This window comes from Rattus norvegicus, chromosome 1 (assembly GCF_021556685.1).
Source record: "Rattus norvegicus strain SHRSP/BbbUtx chromosome 1, alternate assembly SHRSP_T2T, whole genome shotgun sequence".
Classification (NCBI taxonomy): domain Eukaryota; kingdom Metazoa; phylum Chordata; class Mammalia; order Rodentia; family Muridae; genus Rattus; species Rattus norvegicus.
The window spans coordinates 155,530,342-155,550,740 of record NC_141534.1 but is presented as its reverse complement, the minus strand read 5'-3'; the positions used below and the strand labels follow the sequence as shown (position 1 = coordinate 155,550,740).

Below are 20,399 nucleotides of genomic sequence, written 5' to 3'. Positions count from 1 at the left end.
ATTCAGAAATAACCACCATGTCAAATAAATTCTTTTTTAGAGTATAATATTTTATGTAAGTTGTTAAACAGATTTTTTTTTCCCTGAGGGTTGAAGATGACTAACACCATGCTCTGTCCTTCAGGTTTATTGTAGGGAAGGAAGAAATTCCCACACACTCTTACTCACCGGAGACAGCATATGCAAAAGTGGAGCAGAAGAGGGAGAAGCACAGGGGGACGACGAGAGCGATGAGTCTAATTGCTCTGGTTCGCAGTCTCGTGGACTCCATGTGAGTGCTCTGTCCCGTGTTTCACTTATCCCTGTCTAGTGGTCGCTGTGCATGCTAAGGCCTCTTTTTTCTCTTAAGGAAATGATGTTACTCTTTTGTTCCAGGCAATGACTATACCTAGAGTTTATAGAGTACACAGAATGGCAAAGGACTGCTGCTCATTCTTTCTCATTGGGTGCCGCATCATTACATGCCTTTAAAATAGAGTTTGTGGAATTGGAACCATTTTCTGTTCCTTCTGGGCAGAGTTAAGAAGGCTATAAAGGGAGGAGTCGGGAGACGCTGGCTCATGCTCAGTGGGAAAGAGAGCAAGTGCTGAGAGAACCAGGATGACACAGGAGCAGGGGCAGGCTTCAAGTAAAGGGTGTTTCCCAGCAGTGACAGTATTTTGTGCTCTGTGACAAAATATTTATTTGTATATTATACAGAAAAATAAATCTTTACATCCTGAATATTCATGTTCGTGTTACCACAGGCATTTAATAAACTAAGTGCAAAGGTTTGCAGTTCTGCCATCAGCTGTGGAGCAGTCATGGCAGTGATGTGTCAGAGCAGACTGAGTGTGTCTGCCTGCCTTCCACTATCCTTTGCCTTCACCAGCTCTGCGTCTTTGGGAAAAATGAGTAAAATGCCATTCTTCATAAATCCTTGTCATTACCTGGGGCTGGCACTTGCAAAGCTATTTGCTGGACTGTGTAGGCACAGGTGCTACCACATTTGGCCAACCTCCTCTTCTTAATCTGCGTATCAGTCTGTACTGCAAACAGAAGTGGGGGCAAACAAAGCGTAAAGGGCAGAAACAGGTTTGACAGTGACCTCAAGCAAGTGCAAAAACCGGTTTGGGTTGCCTGAGTGAAGAAGCATGTAGTTTCCCCTTAACGGAAGTGACCGAGTGTAGTAAGAGGCACATGAGAGGATGAAGGTGCATGGCTTGTGAGGGCCGGTGCTGGCTCAGTCATGGCAGGCCTTGCCCCAGCAGCTGCACCCAGTCCACTCAGGTAAAAATATTTGAGGATTATACAGAAGCAACACTGAAAGGATGAGAGTAGCTTTCTAGGACACTGGAATCCATTCTGGGCAACCAAGGAAAGCTCGCATGACAATACTGATGACTTTGGTACTTGGCTGGCGAAGTAGTTCTGGTAGTAAAACCTGACCTGTGATAGTTTGCACAAGGCAGGCGGACTTCTCTGTAGCTCACCTCTGTTCAAGCTCCCAGCTTTAATCACTCAGCACTTCCCCATGCCAGATATGGCGTAGCATTGCCATGACATAAGTCTGGTGCCGTCGTGGTTGGCCAGGACAAGCTGTCTGTAATCCGGCTGCAGTGCAAAGATTGGTTGCTGAGAGGTCTTGCTGGAGTTAGCCCAGGGCTGGAGAGAGTCAGAGCTGCTCTACAAGCTGCTGCTACACCCAGGGAACAGCTTATGCGCTCCCTCTGCAGAAACACTTAACTGCCTGGATGAAGTCATGTGACTGCTGACTTTGGAACTCGAGCCCTTCCAAAAAAAAAAAAATGATGGCTGTTTAGATACATGTTCATTTACTTACATTTTTATGCCGAGGGTGCTTGAGGGGTCTTAGACTCAGTATCCCACACGAACAGTAGTCCTCGCAGAAATGTTTGTATGAAACTCCAGACTGTAAGTGGTTTACGGTTAAGTCACAAATAACCTTTGAGTTCCCACATGATTCCTATTTCCATATTTATTTTAATAACTGAATTTTGAATTCTGACTCTTTATCACGTTTCTTTTCCAGATGTTTCCTCTCAAATATAATTAAGTATAAATTCCTATAACCTGAACACATTCTCAGGATTTTGTTTAAGTACTGACTTCACGGATGATTTATGATCATCATACTCTGTAACAAGAGATTTAAAGCTCCTAAAATTTGGTGGTGTATATGGACAGTGTAGCCATATTTTTCATATTTAGTCACAAATAATTGACAGTATTGTCTTCTGTTTGAACTGAGATCACATGTTTTGTACAAGGTGTTACTGACAAAATCAAAGCAACACTCTTAGCTTTGCTTCTGTGGGTCATGAGAAAGCTGTAACCATTTGAGGGGGAAGTGGGATCTTTTTCTCCTTCACTGGTGAGAAAATGTTAAATAGGTTTTCAGCACACTCATGCACAGTATACACACATGCATGCACAGGCACACCCAGACATGCATACATGTGCACACATACTTTAATTATAATTAGTGTTGTCTCTGTGGTTTTAGATGCAAGCATGGACCACGGCACAGATGCTGCAAGCATTATGAAGACAACTGCATCTCCTACTGTATTAAAGTGAGTTTCTAAAGGCCTCTCCCTGATTTTTGTCAACTGTTGCTGCTTTATATCCAAGGAATATTTCTGTAGTAATTTCTAAGTAAATAGAAAAGTCCACATTCACTCTGCTGCCATGTAATTGGTATTTGACTCAGATTACGTCTCTGATGATGCCTTGCTGACTAGAGATGCCTGGAGATCAGCATTAAGGGAGTTAACCGTGCCCATTCACACAAATTCCCTATTCTCCAGGGCTATTCTCTTGGGTAATTTTGCAAAACTACACTCCTCGTCTCCTGACTTGTCTCTCATCACTAGCTCTGGAAAGAGCGTCTGGGGCAGTTGGCACCATCTGCTGCAAGTCCCTCAGTTGATGGTGTTCACGATCCCAGTGCTTTTAAAAAGTCACTTCTTACAAGGTCTGATTTTTTTCTTCTTTTTCTTTTTTTTGGTGGGGGGAGATTAGTTGATAATAGCCTCAGATGTTCAGTACCCTCTGCATGGTTATGGAGAACTTAGGTACTATCCCACATCAGCGCTTATAAGTGTAATGCCAAGGCTCAGTGTCGGTAGTGACATTACTCCAACTTTGTACTCATCTTGGAATCCTCAGGGCCATGTCTAGGGTTAATAACAGTGGAGTACATTTTCCTTGTGCAGTGTCCAGATTTGATTTCCTGCCTCATTTTCAAAGTGGCAACAACAAATAAACCAGTATCTACTGGTGTGTAAAGTTGGGGATTGTGTCTGACAGCACAGTGAGTGTACAAGGGGAGAGTTCAGGAAGGCTGTGGGGAGGTGAAACTGAGCATTTTATTGGGAAAAAAAATGAGAGTTGACAAGCAGTCAGAGACCTAGTGACTCTTTGACATGCATTCTAGTGCTAAGGACTTAGCAATTCATGGAATATGCTGAACTGTTGGAGACACATGGGAGAGGAGTTTACACTAAGAAAATACTTGGGCTGGAGAGATGAGATGGCTCAGTGGTTAAGAGCACTGACTGCTCTCTCAGAGGTCTGGAATTCAGTTCCCACCAACCACATGGTGACTCACAACCATCTGTAATGAGATCTGGTGTCCTCTTCTGGTGACTCTGAAGACAGCGAGAGTGTACTCACACACATAAAATAAACATCTTTTTTTCCCCCTTTATATATTTCTTTTGTTCACTTTTTTTTTGGTTTTTTTTTATTAATTTTTTTTATTAACTTGAGTATTTCTTATTTACATTTCGAGTGTTATTCCCTTTCCTGGTTTCTGGGCAAACATCCCCCTAATCCCTCCCCCTACCCTTCTTTATGGGTGTTCCCCTCCCCATCCTCCCCCCATTGCTGCCCTCCCCCCAACAATCACGTTCACTGGGGGTTCAGTCGTAGCAGGACCAAGGGCTTCCCCTAACACTGGTGCTCTTACTAGGATATTTATTGCTACCTATGAGGTCAGAGTCCAGGGTCAGTCCATGTATAGTCTTTAGGTAGTGGCTTAGTCCCTGGAAGCTCTAATTGCTTGGCATTGTTGTACATATGGGGTCTCGAGCCCCTTCAAGCTCTTCCAGTTCTTTCTCTGATTCCTTCAACGGGGGTCCTGTTCTCAATTCAGTGGTTTGCTGCTGGCATTCGCCTCTCTGTTTGCTGTATTCTGGCTGTGTCTCTCAGGAGAGATCTACATCTGCCTCCTGTCGGCCTGCACTTCTTTGCTTTATCCATCTTGTCTAATTGGGTGGCTGTATATGTTTGGGCCACATGTGGGGCAGGCTCTGAATGGGTGTTCCTTCTGTGTCTGTTTTAATCTTTGCCTCTCTCTTCCCTGCCAAGGGTATTCTTGTTCCCCTTTTAAAGAAGGAGTGAAGCATTCACATTTTGATCATCCGTCTTGAGTTTCATGTGTTCTATGCATCTAGGGTAATTCAAGCATTTGGGCTAATAGCCACTTATCAATGAGTGCATACCATGTGTGTCTTTCTGTGATTGGGTTACCTCACTCAGGATGATATTTTCCAGTTCCAACCATTTGCCTATGAATTTCATAAAGACATTGTTTTTGATAGCTGAGTAATATTCCATTGTGTAGATGTACCACATTTTCTGTATCCATTCCTCTGTTGAAGGGCATCTGGGTTCTTTCCAGCTTCTGGGTATTATAAATAAGGCTGCTATGAACATAGTGGAGCACGTGTCTTTTTTATATGTTGGGGCATATTTGGGTATATGCCCAAGAGAGGTATATCTGGGTCCTCTGGTAGTTCAATGTCCAATTTTCTGAGGAATCTCCAGACTGATTTCCAGAATGGTTGTACCAGTCTGCAATCCCACCAACAATGGAGGAGTGTTCCTCTTTCTCCGCATCCTCGCCAGCATCTGCTGTCACCTGAGTTTTTGATCTTAGCCATTCTCACTGGTGTGAGGTGAAATCTCAGGGTTGTTTTGATTTGCATTTCCCTTATGACTAAAGATGTTGAACATTTCTTTAGGTGTTTCTCAGCCATTCGGCATTCCTCAGCTGTGAATTCTTTGTTTAGCTCTGAACCCCATTTTTTAATAGGGTTATTTGTCTCCCTGCGGTCTAACTTCTTGAGTTCTTTGTATATTTTGGATATAAGGCCTCTATCTGTTGTAGGATTGGTAAAGATCTTTTCCCAATCTGTTGGTTGCCGTTTTGTCCTAACCACAGTGTCCTTTGCCTTACAGAAGCTTTGCAGTTTTATGAGATCCCATTTGTCGATTCTTGATCTTAGAGCATAAGCCATTGGTGTTTTGTTCAGGAAATTTTTTCCAGTGCCCATGTGTTCCAGATGCTTCCCTAGTTTTTCTTCTATTAGTTTGAGTGTATCTGGTTTGATGTGGAGGTCCTTGATCCACTTGGACTTAAGCTTTGTACAGGGTGATAAGCATGGATCGATCTACATTCTTCTAACATGTTGACCTCCAGTTGAACCAGCACCATTTGCTGAAAATGCTATCTTTTTTCCATTGGATGGTTTTGGCTCATTTGTCAAAAATCAAGTGACCATAGGTGTGTGGGTTCATTTCTGGGTCTTCAATTCTATTCCATTGGTCTATCTATCTGTCTCTGTACCAATACCATGCAGTTTTTATCACTATTGCTCTGTAATACTGCTTGAGTTCAGGGATAGTGTTTCCCCCTGAAATCCTTTTATTGTTGAGGATAGTTTTAGCTATCCTGGGTTTTTTGTTATTCCAGATGAATTTGCAAATTGTTCTGTCTAACTCTTTGAAGAATTGGATTGGTATTTTGATGGGGATTGCATTGAATCTGTAGATCGCTTTTGGTAGAATGGCCATTTTTACTATATTAATCCTGCCGATCCATGAGCATGGGAGATCTTTCCATCTTCTGAGGACTTCTTCAATTTCTTTCTTCAGTGTCTTGAAGTTCTTATTGTACAGATCTATAAAATAAAAATCTTAAAAAAAAGAAATCCTTAGTGTCTTTTGCTCGTTTTGGGTTATCTTTGTAGCCTTGGCTGTCTGAATGCTCACTGTGTACATGTTGAGCTCACAGAGATCTGCTTGCCTCTGCTTCTGCTTCCTGAGTCCTTGGATTAAAGACTAAAATACTGAAATTTTAACAAGCTGTATCTCATGGTGGAGCTTTGAGTACACCATGGTAGGCTACAACCCTGAGTAGATAGTCACATTAATTACATTCTTCTTAGCTCACTCTGCTCTCAGCTGTCTTCATAGGGTCCTGTTACTGCCTGCTTCTGTATTGGCTCTGTGCTCTCTGTCCAAACTGAGTGGCATGTTTTCATGATAGCATCTTCTCTTTGAATTCACTTAAATGTCTCAGTGTCAGTAGCTTTTCTTTACTGTCCAATCTAATACAAGGCTCTTTAGTGGTCAGTACTTCTTGTAACACCTTATAATTTTTAACTGTTATATTACTTTACTCACTTGCTTTCTCTTCCCATATAAAATTGTAAAGCTCCACAAAGGCAAGACTTGCCTGCCATGTCCCCCACAGCCTTGCAATCCCAGTATATAATAGATAGCCAGCAAATACTGTCTGAATACATGGAGGGGTAATGGAAGGTCTTCAAAATGTATTGATCTTATCTTTTGAAAACTGGATGAAAAAATTAGTCTGTTTGCTATTCCTGAGTCACTAACATAGTGTTGTGGAGATAAAAGGACTGTCGTAGTATTGAAAATATTCTGGGCAGTTCCAGTGAGGCAAACTCATGGGAATTCACAAATGATTGACTTATTTCATGTCCATGGTTTCACCATGTTTTAGAAAAATCAATCCCTACTTTCTTGTAGCAATTCAGTTTTTCTTTTTATTTTTTCTGGAAAAGAAAATTGAAATTGGAAAATGCAAGCTTGACTTTTTGGAACTTAGCATAGAGGCCAAGGTCCCAGGTCTTTCCTCATTGCCGTGGGGCTGAGACAAGGAGAGTGGGAAGGCAGTGCTGAATGTCTTCAAGCTCAGTTCCTTCAGTTCCTCATGTTAGCTTCATCCAGTTACCTGGATAGAGTTCCCATCTCCTAGGAATGTCCTTTAACTTGGTTCCTTAAAAAATATATATACACACATATATATACATACACACATACATATACATATGTATATATACATACATATATACACACATATACATACATATGCACACACACATATATATATACACATATGTATATATACACATATGTGTGTGATATATCAGAGCCCCAGACAGTGAACTTATCTTACATTATAAAACAAAGCATGCTTGTACTGATGATTAGACAGTTTTCTATTGAAATTTCCTGAGGAAGATGACTCTGTTTTGGAATTTCCATGCTTGTATTTCTAAAATCCTGTGGTTATTGTCAAAAGAATGTAAAGAGGTGGAATTGTTTCTAGGGCTTCATCAGGATGTTCAGCGTGGGTTACTTGATCCAGTGCTGTCTCCGGATCCCTTCTGCATTTAGGCATCTGTTTACAGAACCATCCCGGCTCCTCTCTCTCTTCTACAACAAAGAAAACTTCCAGCTGGGTGCTTTTCTTGGATCTTTTGTTAGTATATACAAGGTAAGTTAATCAAAAAAGAGGAAAGTGAGAAGTAAGTAAGGCAGGGGTGGAGAAATTGCTCTGCAGTTAAGAGCACTTGCTGGCTGCTCTTCCGGAATTCCTTGGTTGGGTTCACAGTACCTACATGGTAGGTCACAACCATTGTAACTTCATTTCCAGGAGATCTGGTGCCCTTTTCTGGCCTTCATAGTCACCAGACACACACACATATGTGACATACACGTACATACATGCATCCACACATGTAGGCAAAAGTCATACACATAAAGTAATAAATACTTAATAAGATAAATGAATGGCATGGCTATTGTTAGAATAAGATGTGGTCTGATTCGGCTATTGCTTCATTGGTGGTATGTTCTGGAGTATTCCTACCTATCTTGGTATCACCAAGGATATATAATATATTATGCATTCAGGTGGGAGAAGTTTGTTTAGAATTTTACTTAATATGTTTGACCTTATACCCATATTGCATTTTTTTCCCCAGAGACTTAATTTCTTTAGTTTTCAGCACATAGGCATTCTAGGAAAATGTGTATTTCCTAAGCAAATTCTAATAATATTCCAAATTTCTAGAACACATTACAGTTTGGTAACAGTTTAGTACACTGATGGCAAAATTTGGCTAACACTGAATGGTCTTCTCTTGTGACCCATGAGCTGCAGGCTGTTACCCTTTGTCCACTCAGTTTCTGTCGTGTTATGTAAAGCAGTGAGTCCTCATCACTTCATTCTGCCATCGCCTGTAGCATGTGCTTTAAATGTCTCCACATGCCAGTAAGCCCCTCAGCACATGTATAAGATCATCCTTGACACGGAACATTGCAATGTTGACTAATGGTCTGCCGTTTAGTGGAGACACTAATGTGTTACTCATTATACTGAAGTGTTTCGCTATCTAAATTTTAGTTTATGTATTTAAATTCAGATTGTAAGTGATAAATTGTTTACTTATGAATGCGTTTTAATTTTTCAATTTCCTTTATTTTCATCTTTAAAATTGGATTTTTTTCAGGCTATAATTGGTTCCCTCCCACATTGAGATACGATCTTACTGTGTAGCCCAAACTGGCCTTGAATTCCCACCAATCGCCCTGATCAGTTTAGGGATTATGCATGTGAACTACCATGATTTAATTATGGTGTCTAGACTGTTTACATTTTAGCTGTGTCAGTGTGGTTTATTTAAGGTCTCTATAATTCTTGTTAGTTGTTTTCTATTTCATTTTCTTCCTTGTTACTCCTTCTATATTGTGGCTCGTTTATTTTTATTGGTTTCATATTATTGTTCCTGCTGACCTATCTTTAGTATTTATTGTTGTAACTTAGTGATCTCCTTAACATTCAGAATATTTGCTTTTTACTTATCTGCTCAACATTAAATAGTATCATCACTTAACATATAATGTGAAAATATTGCACTGTACACTACACCAAATTCCTTTTTGGCCTTTGTGCTATGTGTTTATCTTTAAAATGTTCAAAACTCCACAGCACATTGTTTATATTTTGCTTCATAGTCATCTTGTTCTTTAAAAAGCCAGAGAGTGAGGGTTGTAGTCTTTGGACCATGTGACTTCTAACACAGCCACTAAGCTGTGTTTTCATGGTGAGATGGCAGCTGTAGGCAAGCTGTCTACGTGAGCGAGACTGTGTTCCAGGAGAACTTACCATGTCATAGTACAATTTCATAGAATTCTTAGAACATAAATATTTTATTATTTCCATGTAAAATTATCAGTGTTGTTTTTGTTATTGTTATTAAAAGAACTTTAAAAACTGGCACAATAACACATACTTCTAGTTACAGCTACTCTGGAGCTTGAAGCAGAAAGATTGATTGAACTTAGAAGTTCTAGAAAACTCTGGCAACATAGCCAGGCCTGCTGTGAAACAGAACCTAAACACAGACACAAACCAAAGTGAGGGTTACCTCCCAAGCCATAGGAAGCCACACGACGGCCATTTTTAGCTAAAAAGCCATCATCTGCTGGCTCTTGCTTTGGCTGACTGGAGATAAGGGACTCATGTCTTCTAAATTTACCCCCTTTTTCCATTTTCCAGCACTCTTCATTTCTTCTTATAGAGCTGAGCTTTTGCTTAGCATCACCTTTTTTGGCTGAGGAATGACCTTCCTTGTAGTCTGCTGCAGGTGAATTGTCTCTTTCATTGGCACTGCTGAGAACCAGCGTCTGTGGGGCCAGTGTCCTGACTTGACAGATGAGTAATTTCTCCAGCTCTTTCGCTTTGTTAAGAGGGAAATGCCTCTTGCCTCCAGGTCCTGTCTTTAGAGGTACATTCATGGGCAGGCTTTTGAAAAGCTGCGCGACAGTGTGACATGTGATCTCCCTAAGTGTACCCAGGGCTGAAAGTGGACTTCCCAGACGGGGGTCCAGCTTGTCTCACATAGGATCCGGTTGCTGAGAGAATCACTCAGTGCAGTTTTTGTTCTGGTACATTTTTTTTCCTCCTCAGGAATACTGTAACCAAGCTCATTGTGTTTCTTCCTTAATACAGGGCACAAGTTGTTTCCTCCGCTGGATCAGGAACCTGGATGATGAGCTGCATGCTATTGTGGCTGGTAAGTTAGTGATCAAAAGAATGCCCATTGTTGGAGCGTTGGTGGCAGGATGAGGAGCAAGCCATCCAGTTTTGTTTCTTCCTGCATTATAATCGTGTCTCTGCTGACGCATCCATCTGTATGGGAAGTTACATGGGTCGGGCAAGCTTACTGTCCGGTGTCCTGAGTTGGCAGTGTAATAACTCGAGTTGTCATGATTGCCAGAAATCTTAGAGGATGTGACGTAAGAGTACCCAAAGACTTGTTTAGACAATTATATAAAATTTATTAACACGAAGTCCAGTTAGAATTCTTTAAAAATCTATTTTTGCTACTGGAAAATATTTAAATTGTTAAAAGGCCCTCCATTATTTTATAAACGTAAAAGTGAAAGATTATTTTCTAGGGTGAAATGTATGTAGTACTTGTTAGCTTAGTCTCTAGGATTCCAGCCCCAGGCCCCTAGTCTTCCACATTTATAGTGAAGGTGATGCTGTGCAGTAGTGGAGAGTGACTGAAAATAATGAGCTGTCATGAAAACAGATGACCTTTAAAGTAGTGTTGGGCAAGACCACCACAGATCTTTGAGTTGGGGTTTCTTTCTTGTTAAAAGGAACTTACACTATTTATTCTCCACTGGAAGATCATTGTTTCTACTTTTAAAACACCACTTAACAATGTATCACTGCACTCTAGTATCATTGGGCTTGTTACTGTTCTTGTGGTCTTTTTTCCAACAAAAGGAAAATGAAAGCAAAATTTTTCCTATTTAAGAGAATTAACATTTCTGATGACTTAACCACAAAGAGATAATTTGCAATCTGATGTGTTCCTTGTCATTTCAGGGTTTTTGGCAGGTGTGTCGATGATGTTTTATAAAAGCACAACAATTTCCATGTACCTAGCTTCCAAGCTGGTGGAGGTAAGCACAGACCTTATGCCTGAGAAGTTCCCAAGCACACAGCCTTTATAGGTGGTGGGTAACTGTTTCAGTTGCAAGAATAAACTGCTACCAAAGCAAGCTCTGGTTCCAGCCGGGCACTGGCAGTCAGTTCCTCACTTAGGTTTATTCTCCTTTACACAAACACATAGTGTAAGCGGTCCAGAGTGCGCCATGCACGTGAGCAAGCACCAGCATCTAGACCGTGTCTCTCACCTGTGCTCTGCCACCCCACATGCCACACTGTGTCTTTTCACCTATACAGATTCAGGAGGAATTCGTCTTAAAAGAAAACCAATCGTTCTGCCACCACATTTCTCTTTATATTTTAAAAGCCCACGAGTGATTAGTCTTCATCTCCTGTGAATAGCTCCCCTGTTTGTGCAGTCCTCTATTTGGGCCACTGAAAGGCCGCTTTAATTTGTGTAGTTACCCCCTTTCCTCTCCCTCCAGTAGGTGTTCTCTCCCTCTTCTCCTTCGTCTCTGCTCCATTTCTTTGATGTTTAACTCCTGTCTTGCCTGTAAACCATTAACTAGATCGAAAAGCTCCCATTTAACCCTTATTTTCCCTGGAGTGGGTAGGGGAGTGCCATGTGTGTGCTTATTCTGTTGTATCATGTTCAGAGGTGTCTGCTTGTCTTTTTGTTAGCTTCGAGCATAGACGGGGCCAACTGGAGGCCTCTGGCTGACACTCTGAGTAGGTGTCAGTCATCATCACTCAGCCTCACTAGTTCATTGAGTCACAGAGTGCTGCAGAGGCTCAAGTGTGGACCCCAGCACCGGAAGGTAGAGGCAGGAGGTTGGGAGCTCAAGGCCAAGTATACCCTAGACATAGGGTGAAACTAGATGTCAGCCAAGCAGTGGGATGCTTCTCTGTTATTGTCTCATCAACTTATATTTGTTTCTAGAAAAAAAAACTGGCCTGTACAGTGTAAAGTGGATGACACTTTAATGAGAAAAGCATTGGTCATCTGGCTTAGTTTGTGAAATGAATTTAAATGGTGTACTGGTAGCCTCTTTCCCATGGTTGAAGTTAGTTTCCGTTAGAATGCTCTACCCTGCTCTACCACCGTGTAGTGAATTGACTGCATTGTCAGCTTTCCATTGCTGTGGCAGCTGTGTGAGGTAGAGAATTTTTGAAGAGAGAAAGGTTATTCTGGCTTGTGCTTGGTAGGCTTTAGTCTATTCTAACCAGCCATTCTTTTGGCGGTTTGTCATGTGGGGAGGGGGTGGGGCACAGCTGCTTACTTTACAGCTGGGAATGAACTGGGGCGGGGGGCGTTTCCTAGTGTCCTCTTCCAAGGAATTCCTCCAGTAACCAGAGGTCTCCATACAGGGTGGACTGGCTGCATAACACTTCCTCCCAGTAACAGCACTCTGGGACAATCTGTTAATATTTGGGTCTTTGAGGGACATTTTAGACACAAACTTTGCATTGTATAAATGTTTTCTTGGAACTGAAGAATAAAATGTGTTCTGTGCTCTGATTATTATAGTCGGGGCTAGCGAGCTTATGATGCATGCAATAGGGCTCCTGCCCTTCACTGACCTAAAATGTGGTTTAGTACATGTGTTTAGTGTGATATTTAGGAGCCCAAGTATCGAAAGATTATAAGATAACTTCCATTTAACATCTCTGTGATGCTATTCACCTATTATACTATTTCTTCAACATGAGTATATCTGCCTTATAATAATTGCCTTTCATGTTATTTTGGAAATAATGATAAATAAAGCAAATTGTACCTCTGTATATACTTGATAGGTTTTCCAGTATAGGCAATTTCTGTTCTGTGTCTCTTGCAAGCGTCCATGGGCGTCCGTACATGTGTATGTGTGTGTGTGTGTGTGTGTGTGTGTGTGTGTGTGTGTGTGTGAGAGAGAGAGAGAGAGAGAGAGAGAGAGAGAGAGAAAGAGAAGCGCACACAAGTGAGCTGCCTCCCCAAAGCTTCCTCCAGACACTCTCTGAAACATGAAACAGTCCCTAGAAACACAGCTGCATCATGCATGTGTTATGTCATGGTCCTCTCTAACATAGCTGTTGGTTTTATGTATGTTGAAGTGTACTCATCCTGCGAGTTTACTGCCATCCTGTGACAAGCTATAACCCAGAGCACAGCACTAGGGAACTTTGAGAGCAACTTGAGACACAAATGCTTGGCTTTTTGTATCTCAGTGAAAATTTGATAGAATTCTGTTTTTTAAATTTAATTTACTAGTTAATTTTATTGTATCATTAATGTATTGATCTATGATAATTTTGAGCTTAAAAATGAGATAGTTTGAGAAACATTACAAATAAATCTTAAAAGTTCTCCTTGATTATATTTTCTTTGTTCCCTGGGAGAGCCAAATAACATATAGTGCATAATTTACATTTCTATAAATATCACATGTAGTTATGCCTCTCTCACAGGTTTTACCAGAGTGCAGGGCGTGTGTCTACTAGGTTTATATTTTATTCATTTTAAATTCCTCGCTCCTAACGTGCTCATCGTTGTTCACATTAGGAATAAAGAAGTCTAATACAAGGAAAGAAGTGCTTAAGCATTTACAAAAGCATCCAAAACAAAAATGACATCAGTGCAACAGCAATAAAGAACTGTTCAGTTTCACACGCAAAAGCATCACTGCTCAAAGCTGGAGTTTTGTCATGAAGGAATGAAGGACAGGAAAGGCTAACTTAGGACTCTGTCGTGGAAGATGTGACTGATTGCGATTTAGAGGAAATGAAGGGATTCGGGAGGTAGAAACTGGACTTGCAGAACCCTCTACTGAGTTCTGTTTTAATACTGCTCAGTGTTTAAATGTGGTCTAAGCTCTTGCCTTACGCTTCATTTTCAGACAATGTACTTCAAGGGCATCGAGGCTGGAAAGGTTCCCTATTTCCCTCAAGCAGATACTATCATCTACTCCATCTCCACAGCGATTTGTTTCCATGCAGTAAGTGCAGCTCTGAAGAGGACAGAGAAGTTTCTATTTCTATGTTATATAAGTCAGTGATGGAAGGGTGAGGGTGGGCTGAGTCTGAGCCTAGCACCTCCCCTTCTTAGTGGTTTGTTTTCTCAGCAGAAGAGCTTGCATGTGTCAAAGCACTGAACGTGTTAATGGGCCAGGCCCTGCTTGAAGTGCAGACAATATTTATGTCTAAGTAGAATACGAGAATGGGTGAATCATAGCCCTATATGGCAGGGAGAGCACTCTGATGTGAGCCTTCCTGGAGAAAAGCTGCCTTAAGAATATGCACGGGTGCCCTGGAGACACTCCAGCGTCCCTCAGGAAGGAGAAGGAGAAGGAGAAGCAAGTCTGAGCTCTCTGGGTTTTGTATTATCTTTTTTTTTTTCTGTCTCTGTGTTAAAGGCCATTGCTGAGTTTGGTCATAGGGGGAGCTTTGACTTGCGTTTGCTTACAATGATGGTGTCAGCATGAAGCTCAGTAAAGTCAAATATCAGCTCTCTAATGGGCACTCATGCTTCCTGATAAAGATGGCTATTCACTGATTATCCTCTCAAAAGCAACATGTCTACTTGAAAGCATATTGACAAAGATAGATTCTTGAGAGTGACTTTAACATAAAAGCATATCTTTCCTCACTAAAATTTTAAAAATGCAGCAAAACAAAGATAGAGATAAGAACTACTATACTGCTTGAGACAGCATTGTTGGTGTTTACTAAAATAAATGTCCAATTGAATAATCTTAGGCTGTTATGGAAGTTCAGAACTTGCGACCATCGTACTGGAAGTTCCTTTTAAGGCTCACCAAGGGCAGGTAAGTGACCAAGTTGATTTCAATGTCTATAACAAATTAATAACTTCTGTAAGGATATTAGACATTTTAAATAGTCTAGATTAATATGCTCACCTGCTAATACAGTTTGTCAGTAATTAGATAATCAGCACTTAATCTTATCTGTAAATCTTTAAACTCTTCTTGTTTACTTAAAATCTCCAGTTCAAGTTGGGAATGCAGCTCAGTGGCAAATTTGCCTAGTTGTGCAAGGGCCAGCTCTTCTCCATGACCCCAGGGCCAGGTCCTTTGCCTTTAATCTCAGTTGAGGTCTTTTGGAGATTTTGACCTAAAAGAAATAGGCTGACAGAGTTGGATTTTAATTGTGGTTACTTTTACTAACGAAATATACTTACTCAAACAATCTTATATTTATTTTGTTTATTAATGAAATAATCTATACAACCATATTCTGTTCTATGTGCTGAGAGATTACCTGACACTAGGTAATACACTTATTAAAAAAGGTGCATTTGACTCATAATTCTTGTAACTGGAAAGTCAAAGCAGTCCATCAACAGGCTTCCATCTTGGATTTTGGTATATCGATTCTGGCCAGTGATTTGGAATCAATTTCAATCTTCTATCTTCTCCAAAAAGAAAATGATCATGAATAAGAAGGGAGACCTACAATTCTTCCCCCAAATCTTCTATAAGAGTCCTCAATCTCTATCCAAAGTTTGGCTAGGGGCCACCCTCTCAGAGGAGGAAGAGGAGATGGAGGATGGTCTCTGGGGAGCGGGAACCAAGGGGACAACATTTAGAATATAAATAAATACTAAATATATAAACATACACATACATACATACAAACATCAATCAGTCAATCTTTTTTTTTTAAAGTGGGACCTTAAAAGGTCTATCCTATGTACCAACTAAAACTGTTCTTAACATGCTTTATCTCTAGGGTTGGATGATGGTTAATATAAGGTATTTTTTTTAATCACTACATCTTTTTAGTGTGTTTGTGTCCATGTGTGTGTACAGCAGAGTTTATAGAACAGCTCGTAGGAGTCAGTCAGGTCTCTCTTTCTATGATGTGGGTTCTAGGCATGGTAATCATATCAGACATATAGCAACAAGTGCCCTCACCTACTGAGTCATCTTGCCCCTCCATGAGGGTAATGTTTACTGTTTTATTAGTTCTCTTTTACTCTTTAATCATTAGCTATTTGCATATTTGGATTGTTCTGTTCTTACTGCGAGACATTAAGGCCTCAGGTATGAGAGCGGTTGCACTTAACTTCCTTGCCTTGTTGCTAAGTATTAAATGGTTCCTTGTTTCCTCAGTATTCTGTGATTTCATTCATCAGAAAAATATTGGTTAGTCAAGTTTTCTATTTGAAGCCATCTAATGTATAGAGCACTAGATGTGTTTGAAATACTAATTGGGGGCTGTGTTTTGCCCTGGGGATTATCTTTTAAAAGATAATCCTGGACAGTGACCCTTGGTCATTGGGCTACCCGTATAACATTGGAAACTGCCACTGAGTTTCAGGGCTTTTGCCTTGCCAACCCTACCTGACTTGGCATTTCCTGAATGCCAAGTCAGAGGAATTGACTGATTTCTTTCATGAATGCCTTTATCAGTTTCTGTACTGTGTTCTCTTTCACAGGTTTGCACTCATGAACAGAAAAGCCCTGGATGTGTTTGGTACTGGTGCATCTAGAGAATTTCACAACTTCATCCCCAGACTAGACCCACGATACACAGTTGTCACACCAGAGCTGCCCATAGACTTTTCCTGAAGACGACTGTAACTTATTGACTGTCTCACCATTTTCTCCTGAAGAGTTAATTATGTTCAACACAGAAGGGGCCCAAGCTGAACCTCAGTGTTATGTCAACGAGAGATGCTTTTTCTTTCTTTCCATACCAATCAGAAATACAGAAGCTTTTTAGAAAGGCGTTGCTTAATAATTAAGCTTCCTCTGTAGCCAGAATCTCATTCTGGATCATGTAGTGTTGACAACATTATGATATATTGTTGATTAAATTATGTCCACAAAGAATATTGAATAATCTATGTAGAAATATAATAAGAAGAGTATACTTAAAAATTACTTTAAAAGATGTCTTTAGTTCATTCCAATAGAATTCTTGGTCAAAACTAAGAATATTTCTTCACTTTAGGATTTGCAGAGGATCACGGATGTGTGGATTCTGTCTGTGATTTTTATGCTTTTGAATGGATTTCTGTAGCTGTGGGGTGTTGGATATGGGGAGAAACCTCTGTGGGCATTGCTGCTTTACTGTGGAGCAATGTGGAGGAAGTGGCCATTCTTATTTCAGGGATACAAACATGGGTTTCAGACCATTTGGGCCAATGTCATGGTGGTACCCATACTCTTGTGCAGCTGACAGTCCTGTCTGCCTTCGTGACCAGACGGGCTGTTGGGCAGCCTAGTGACCTTACATGCTAGTAGCAGGTTAGGAGCAAATGGAAACTGATATGTGCTGCAGTAAGGAATCTCTGTGTCCACAGGAGTGTTACACTTGAATATTGTCAAGCAGACAACTTAGAACCCAGCCTTTACACCGCAGGCGTAGTGCGTTTATTTCCACCACAATGACTGTGCTCTCTGTAGCTCGGCGTGAATGCCATTGATGTTTTAGAAAGGGTTAATATCCTATGGAACAAAAGAGCTTTGGGCCAGTTTGACAGTTGGTGCCCTCTCTAATGCCTCCCCTAAATGGGATGTTTTATGTCTAAAAATGTGAAAACACAGTGATTGTTGGGAGTTCGTCTCTCGCTAAGTGGATTCCTGTTCATTGACCAGTTTACTCTGGAGTTAGGGACAACAGACAGTTGGTGCTGATTATAGAAGCAGTCCTGGACAGCTAGCTGTCTGAAATATGATCACTTGGGTTTTCTGGGGAAAGTTGTACTTTTCTAAGTTAATATAGAAGTCTAAAGTGGTTGTGATGTCTACAGTTAATGTAATATATAGGAATTATCTTTAAATATATAATTTTGTTGCTAAAAAGGTGTCAGGCCATTGTAAGTTATGCAGTAGACCTTGTGTTAGGACAGGAATTACAACCCAGACATTAAAAATACTTAATCTCCCATATTCAGTTGCATCAGCACTTGTATTTCTATGTAATCCTATCCTTGGTTGTTATGGTAAATTGAATCCCTACAGAGAGACAGACTCTAGTGCCATCATGTAACAGAACCACTTTAGTTTGGTCAGAATTCACATTGTAATTAGCTTCTAGCGTGGACTTACCTACTTGGTAATACTGTTGAAGGGTCATTTGGTTTTGGACTTCAACACCGATTAATTAATACAGTTTTAGGTTGTTATTCACTGGAATTGAATTGATGATTAGTACTGTGTTTACTTTTGAAAATGAAGTATTAAAGCACTGAGAACACCTGGCTACATGTACCTCATTTTCTCCTCTCAGATTTTATGTCTGCTGCATTTTTCTTGTCAGGTTAAAAAAAAATCTATTTTAAGCCATAAGTCATTCTTTTCATTGACATTAAAAGACTGTGATAATGATTAATCCTATTGAAATGTACTTAAAAAATGTTTAGTAAAATCCTGCTGGTCAAAAAGATGCATTTCTATGAGAGATATATTTTTAACAAATTACATCGTGTCTTTGTTTTCTGTAAAATGTAATGAGAAACAACTGCCCTGAAGTAGAATACAGCAGTGAGTGCACAGCTCGGAAGGATAGCTCACGGACTTCAGTGACAGATTGAGAAATACAGTTTTGAGGAGAGTTTGCTCAAGCAAACAAGAAGAAAACTTGGTGTTTCTAAAGACAACCAGTGTCTTTCTACCTCTAACTAATCAGGTATTGGCTGACAGCTCCCTGTCAACATAAATAAAGGCAAAGAGATCTCTCCATTCCAAAACAGGTTTTTATTTCCATTTTGGTTTTTCTGTTCATGAAATTATGTCCTCAGCCAGCTTCTACCAGAATGGAATATCAGAAGTGATAGCCTTTGGTCTTCCCAGTATCTTCATGCAGAGTGAACAGCAGTGCACTTGGAGCAGCCATGTAACGATCATTTCATGTGTTAGTAAAGCTCTAGAGCTGGCCCCAAATAAACGTGAGTTTGAGGCTCAGAAGTTATGTTGGGTCTCTCTGATTCTTCCCACCTTTTCACCAGATAGTCCATTGTGATACTCACTTCTGAACACTCCCTGATCTTATCATCTTTTGTCCTAAAAGCTGTGTTTGGCTCAGTGCTTTTAAAGGTAACTCAAAACTACAACTGACTTCTGAGATCAAGATAAACAGCGTCTCGGCCTCGATACAGTGCACACACTAAGACTTTAGCATGACAGAGAGGGCATCACATGTAGCTGCAATGAATGTGAATGGTGATACTCGACACTGAGATACACGACACGGAGAGAAAGCCTGTTACTTCTACCTGAAGGAAAGAATCCACCCTGGGCCTGAAGTTGTCCTTTGGCCCTGTGCTATGTTCTTTCTGTGTCTGCTTCACTGCTGTTTGCTTCTCTTTACTTGTCACTTTTCCTGCCCCTCTTCTTCCTTTCTCTTCCCCTCACCTTTCTTCTCCTCCTATCCCATTCCTCTCGTTTCTCCTCCCTCTTAGCCTTACTGCCTTTGTGTGTGTGTGTGTGTGTGTGTGTGTGATGGCCTGGGGTTTTGTGCTAGGCAGGTTCTGTACCATGGAGCTTTCAGAATCATCATCCCTGACAACTGCCTCCCCTTTCCCCCTTTTCTGCTTGCTGATGTTAGTTTTTGCCTCTTTGGCTCAAGGACTGTAGTGAGATCTTTGGTGTTCAACTGATTCAGTGTAGGAATAGACATTTCTGGACACAGTTTTTAAAATAGCTCTTCACCTCTTAGGTAGGATGATATGGAAGGTGACTGCGTGAATATAGCAAGAGCTGTTTCTCTGTACACAAACAAGCCCTTTAAGTCCAGGACAGTCTCTTCTCGCCAACCTCCTAACATTGTTTGACTGTGGAATGTGCTATAGCTACAGAAAAAGGCAAAAACTATGTCTTACTTCCTTTTGCTTTCTTGTTCTTTTCCCATAAATCTGCATTTGTGTGCCTCACTTGGTTTTGTTGGGACCTGAAACTGTTATTGAATTTATAGGGAATTAAGGTAGGCATGGTGGGTACCAGTAATCCTAGCAGTCCAGAGATGAAGGTGAGATAATGAGAGTCCGGGCACTGGGCTGTAAAGTGAGAAGCAGTCTTAACTTAGGAAGAGGAGGAGGAAAGCAGATGTCTTGCTCTTCCTGTCACCCAGAGGTAAGTTAAATTCAGTCAAGGTGAAAATGTTTCAATGTGTTTCTGTAATGTCTGAGCCAGATGCTATGTATCCACTACCAGACTAGGTCTTATAACAAGACAGTCTGTGATGGGGAAAGGAGGAGTTTTTATAGAATCGTTAAAGTCGGAGCCATGTCTGCAAGCAGTACTTACAAATATGTACCTTACTTGAGGCCAGTAATCAAATGGGTTGACTATCAAGACACCTTGCACCTTCAGCATCCTCTGTGTGTGTG

General features: G+C 40.7%; 1 protein-coding gene across 7 annotated transcripts in view; it reads left to right on the top strand.

The window, feature by feature from the left end:
* Positions 1-18,492, top strand: part of Tmem135 (transmembrane protein 135) — a 280,538-nt gene extending 262,046 nt beyond the window's left edge. For 6 of the 7 annotated variants that reach the window (XM_087656459.1, XM_087656454.1, XM_087656428.1 and 3 more), the window contains 8 exons: positions 125-271; positions 2,507-2,576; positions 7,427-7,594; positions 10,115-10,178; positions 11,003-11,079; positions 13,942-14,040; positions 14,801-14,868; positions 16,503-18,455. In XM_087656459.1, coding sequence (XP_087512585.1) covers positions 125-271; positions 2,507-2,576; positions 7,427-7,594; positions 10,115-10,178; positions 11,003-11,079; positions 13,942-14,040; positions 14,801-14,868; positions 16,503-16,635 — 826 coding nt within the window. In that variant the 3' untranslated portion in view covers positions 16,636-18,455. 7 annotated transcript variants of the gene reach the window in all.
* Positions 18,493-20,399: the final 1,907 nt, after the last annotated feature.